Source organism: Neolamprologus multifasciatus, chromosome 7, assembly GCF_963576455.1.
Source record: "Neolamprologus multifasciatus chromosome 7, fNeoMul1.2, whole genome shotgun sequence".
In the NCBI taxonomy this organism is placed as follows: domain Eukaryota; kingdom Metazoa; phylum Chordata; class Actinopteri; order Cichliformes; family Cichlidae; genus Neolamprologus; species Neolamprologus multifasciatus.
Genome location: NC_140445.1, coordinates 48,292,624 through 48,298,150, shown reverse-complemented (window position 1 = coordinate 48,298,150; position 5,527 = coordinate 48,292,624). Strand labels below are relative to the sequence as shown.

General features: G+C 40.8%; 1 protein-coding gene across 1 annotated transcript in view; it reads right to left on the bottom strand.

The window, feature by feature from the left end:
* ppm1h (protein phosphatase, Mg2+/Mn2+ dependent, 1H) overlaps nucleotides 1-4,897 on the bottom strand; it is a 40,270-nt gene extending 35,373 nt beyond the window's left edge. Inside the window, exon 1 of the mRNA XM_085165712.1 lies at nucleotides 4,580-4,897. Within this exon, the coding sequence (XP_085021838.1) occupies nucleotides 4,580-4,812 (233 nt within the window). The 5' untranslated portion in view covers nucleotides 4,813-4,897. The remainder of the gene's footprint in view (nucleotides 1-4,579) is intronic.
* Between the last annotated feature and the right edge of the window lie 630 nt (nucleotides 4,898-5,527).

Below are 5,527 nucleotides of genomic sequence, written 5' to 3'. Positions count from 1 at the left end.
AGTGCACTGATAATGCTCATCCACATTTACTATGCCACATTGTTTGCTGTTGAAAAAATGTCATCTTTTGTTACCTTGAAAATGTTAGCTGGACACACCCTAGCTGTCAAACACCTTGGAGCGCCCACTCTCTCACCTGTTAAAACAGATTTGATCATCTCACCGGCATGCCCTCACATATGAATGCCAGCAAATTGCAGATAAAACATGCAGTGTGCAGTGGTGGGACTAGTGTTTACCTTACAGACACACATATTGATTGAGTATTGATTGTACTGCTGAGGCTGCAGTGTCCACTGGGTCAGTGAGTGATTGAATGAGTGGGTGGAGGTCAACACAAGCATTTGGCCTCCCCAGAAAACAAATTTCAGTCATACTTTAGCAAATATTAGTAGGTAGGATTAACTGCCTTTACAAAAACCAAAAGCCAAAGTCTAAGAAATCTGTTTAATAAAGGTTAGAATCACCAGATTCCCCATAATACGATATTATCGTAATATTTCACTTACCATACAAAACTATTGCGATTTTTAACATTATGTGATATGCTGAGGATTGCAATGACATATGTTGTGATTTATCACTTTTTTCCAGCTGCAAATTAAATCTCGAAGTTACAATTTTTCAATGATAACCTTATCTTACTTAATTTACTTTATTTATGCTGCTCAATGAGGTTGTCAAGCAGAACAACACTGACACTAAAACCTGCCAAAATGTTGCAATAAGATGGAGTCAGTCTGCTGATTCAACTAGGTCATGTTGGCAGTTACAGGAAATGAAATGAAACTGTGATAAATCATCCAAAAAAAACCCCAAAAAAGCATTACTTATGTGCCTCTGTCTACATAGGAATTCCCATTTGAATGAAATTTACATTTAATCATTACATCATTTTTCAAGAACCTTCCTGTTTCATACGAGTACAACCAGCTGGCAGCCAACTGAGTTGAGTTATGCTCACTTGCTCTAAATTTATAAATGAAACAGTAGTTATTTACAAACCTTTGACAATTTCTCTGAGAGTTATTTCTGTTTGCAGAAAGGTTGCCTCCTATCTGGCGAACCGTGCAATCACCTTGCAATCAAAAGTGGTGATGAGTATACAGCACCAATGGTTCAGGGCAAACAATAAACACCTACAAAGATGTTGCTGTCCAAGTTTTACTTGTGTGACTAATTCAGAGCATTAGCTTGCTTTGAATTAGGAGGTTGTGTGTCCAGTGTTGGATGGTTTTTCACTTGATTTGATTTAATATAAGTGCTTGGCTAACATTATCTCAGGATAGTGGCACATGAGATGTGCCCATAGTTTTCCTAGATTATTTTAACTTATTTAATAAAATATCGATATTTGGTGTCCCTGGATCAATACATATGCCATGCAATATATCATGATACTATATACTGATTCCCCACCCCTACAATTTAACACGATTGACCACTCTCTTTCACACATAGAAACCTGGCATGGCTTGCTAACTTGCATACTAGCTGCAAAAGTAAACTCTCCTATTGTTCTACGAGTACTTTTCTGTTAAATAAGCCATGGACTCATTCCTTTCTTCCATACTGTTCTTTATATTTTGACCACATAAAAGACTAACTGAGTCTTTTAAGAGCTAGATAAACTTGATTAAGGTGAGAGCAAGAGAAACTCCCCTCAGCTTCTCAAGTCTGGGAAAGTCAAGCAACACATAGCATGACAGTGCTACACCCAAACAATAGAATGAACAAGTGAGAAGTTAGTGGTCTTTGTGTTTAGGGGAAGAAAAAAGAAAACAATGGGTTGGAGCTGCTGTAAGTGTTACCTTTCTGCAAAAGTGAGGCATGAGAGTGTGCTGCAAAGAGACAGTGACACAATTGGAGTGAGCAATACTCAGTGATCCATTCAAATGTTCGCGTTCACTGGAGCAGACAGTGTACCCACTCAGAGACAGTGCATCAGAATCCTCCTTGTGAAGGCGAACTGCTCATTCTTTCTCTGCTGGAAGCCACGAAATAACCCAGGATAACCTCGGAAAGCTCAGCAAGGACTACTCAGAAGAGCAGGAGCAAGAAGGAGAAAAATTAGGCTGAGCCAGCCTAAGCCCAATCTGACTTTTACTTTCCATCGCCAGTGGTCAAATGTTTCAATCAAACCTACAAGAGCAATTAAATATTCATAATATTGAAAAAGCAAAAAGTGCAACAAACATGAGCCATTTGAGTAGAAAAAAACAAAAAAAAAGGCAATAAATTTGGTCAGTACTATATGCTGGTATAGTACCTTCAAAGTCTTCATGTTTTTTGGTTTATCAAAGTGATCCATTGACTCCACTAATCCTTCTGAGTAGACCTGCAACGGATCACCACTTCTCAGATCGGCTCAGGTTTTCTCAGCTGGCAGTGATATTTCATGACAACAAAGCCTGCTGGTCAGCCAGCTGTTGACAAATCCCTGGTATGACGTATGTCTCGGTTCTGGTTGATTCTATGCCAAGTTAACACACAAACACTGCTGGCGGGAGTATCCGCTGAATGTGTTAAGCAGGACTGTTGAACTGATCCTGCAGAATTATGCATCTCATTTGAATATGTTGATTTTTATAGCCACAGAAACCTTGTGACACAATGATGATGAATAACAATGATCACAGTATCTACACAAAAATCTGAATTTTCATTTTAATGGAAACTTTGATCATAAAAATAGTCGATGGCTTCTAAAAACAAAAGCCAGTCCTAATCTGCTCTTTTATGTCTTGAGATTAAAAATTCACTATGGTAGATTAGTTAAAATAAATAAATAAATAAGGGCAAGTCCCACAATTTCACTGTACTTCTTAAATCTACATGAAGAGACAGCAGATAGCTCTCCTAGTATTGAAACAGTCAATTTATCAACTAGCTGATCAGCAAAAAGTAATAATAATAATCTGCTGTATTTAAGCAAGACAGCAAGAAATGTTTTTTTTTTTTATTCTCTTCTTCCAACTTCTAAAAATTCAGGATTTAGGAAGTAATGTTTTTCCAAATCACCAGTATTAACAGATCACACTGAGCTCTTGGAAATGATTCTGATCATTTTCTGCTATCGTTTAATGTTTTTACTGCATAAAGCAAGAGGAAACATTAACAAAAGATCAGGTCACCTGATAAGCCAAAGTGCTCTTTCAGGCTCTTGTCTCTATGCTGCTCAAGCAGCCGTGTCTTAAGAAAAGAGTGCTACAGCAAGAAAGCCTCGACTTGAAATGACATTCTCTTGCACTGCTAAACTGGCTTCCTAGCAGGACTGCTAAACTGGAAATATTAGATTTCCATCCTAGTGCTCTTACTAAATGTAATCGATCAATAAGGAAAGAGAAACTTCTTTATAGAGAAACGGCATGAAGATAAGACTGAACTGGGGGCGTGGGGCTGTCACGCACTGTAGGACATAGGTTTAGGATTTTTAGGACAGGACACAACCTTACTGACTTTTTGTGGGACTGCATGAATAGGAGGGACTGTGACTCCGAACTCTCAGGAAGCAGATAATAATGAGACATCCCCAGATTACTTGAGCTGTGTACATCAAATGTAATATAGTGATGAAGTAATTATTTTTAAGCATGTAAATCTCAATGACTCATTTGTTTCCTCTCCAGTGTGTAGGCTTTAGAAACAGGTTGAATAATTCACCATGTATTTTATCATGTTCTGCCATTTTAATTCAGCTGTGTTCCTTGCTGACCAAACGCCAAGCCAGAAATTGGCTTTTTATGACTCCAGCAGCTGCACTAAGCGCTGTTTATAACACAGTACGTCCATTAAGAATACATTGCAGTTTGTATTGCACTTTACTGCAGCCTTGGAAGAGCCAAATGTATGCCTAAACAGAAGATGTGATATCAATAATACAGCAGATGATCTCAGGTCCAGTTGCAATTTTGGTCTCAAGTTATCATGTAAGAGGATCACGGGAGTGTAACATGAGCTACATTTGAGATAATTCCCCAGCTTTAAACAGATTAACTGAGAAAAACTATTGAAATGAAATTTTTCACACAGGGAACCAGATGAACCTGGAGACAGTTATTCAGATCCTATCTGTGAGTGCACTGCTTATCTCATACAATATCAAAGGCCTGTGACCTTGTGTTATGCAGCTTAACTGGCCTCGTTATAACCTGCTTTATGGTATATTTCCATTTTCTACACCAACTGAAAAATAAAGCATTCTTATCTGGTTACAGGGGAGAGATAACAATGACCTTCAGCTTGGTGGAGGTATTTTTATGTCTTGGAAATACAGGAAACCTCCATCCATCCATCTTCATCCGCTTTATCCGGGGCCGGGTCGCGGGGGCAGCAGCCTAAGCAAAACCTTGATGTTTATAATAATATTTGGCATGGTATAGAGCCATCAGCTGTACTTGAGCCTGTTTATCATCTGAAACATATGTGAAGTAGATCATAATAAGTAGAAGAATAAAGAGAAGGGCTTGTGTTTTCTATTTACGCCTGTGTGAGTGCTCTCAGTGGTCCAGGAAGACCGCGCTCACTTCCAAAGGATGCTGCGTGGAAGAAAAGATGGACGCATACAGGTTATACTCACTCTGCGTAGCCGGTGGACCACGGCAGCCGCTTGGTCTCCTTCAGGATGAGGATCGGTCTTGCGATGTGATCCGCCGAACACTCGATCTCGTCTGGCGACAGTCCCAGGAAGTCCGGTCGGGTGTACGGGAATTTCAGCGGCAGATCCGAGCCGTTGGGATGGTCTCCGTTGGAGCCACCGGCCATCATACCTCCCATGAAATTGGCTACCGCCGACTTCACCCGCGTGAGCATGGTCCTGCTGCGGCGTGGGTCCAGGCAATGCGATTGCGTGAATGCCACCCCACCCCACACGCACCCCCCTCTTCCAGTCTCCCTGGCAGATCCCCGCACGGCGACGCAGATTCGCGGCGTGGAAGAAAGCAAAACACTCAGGATCAGCGGAAAGTCTTTCGGCACAGCGATCCCTCTGCGAACACGGAAATAAAAGCTGAACAGGCTCTCTCTCACACACACACAGAGCCAGACTGAGCTGCACAGCAGTCATGTGACAAACCGGTTGCTGCTGGTGGATTTGGTCGCTGGTAGCCTATCTCAGTGAGCCGCTTACTGTTGACAGTGCTGGAGGTCAAAGGTGCGTAATCCCGATGTGACGATTACCTCCCGAACAAGGTGCAACACAAGGCTTTGAGAAAAAGGCGGTGACCCAAATACATATATATACATATACATATAAATGGAGCCACACTGACTGAACAACACACAGTACAATAAACCAGCCGTGAGGGTTTCAGTGTCTCTTTTATGGACATCTGCAGTCGTCTAGTCTTTGTTTTTTCTCGACAAGGTGTGGTTTGCAGACTTTTTGAGTCCCACAGATGCCACAGCTGTGTTGAAAAAATTAAAACCAGCTGTTTTGTTTCCATCTTTCTACAATTTTCTTTATCAAAAGATTGGAAATACAGTCATTGTTCCCCAATGACTGTATTTCCAATCTTTTGATGTGGTT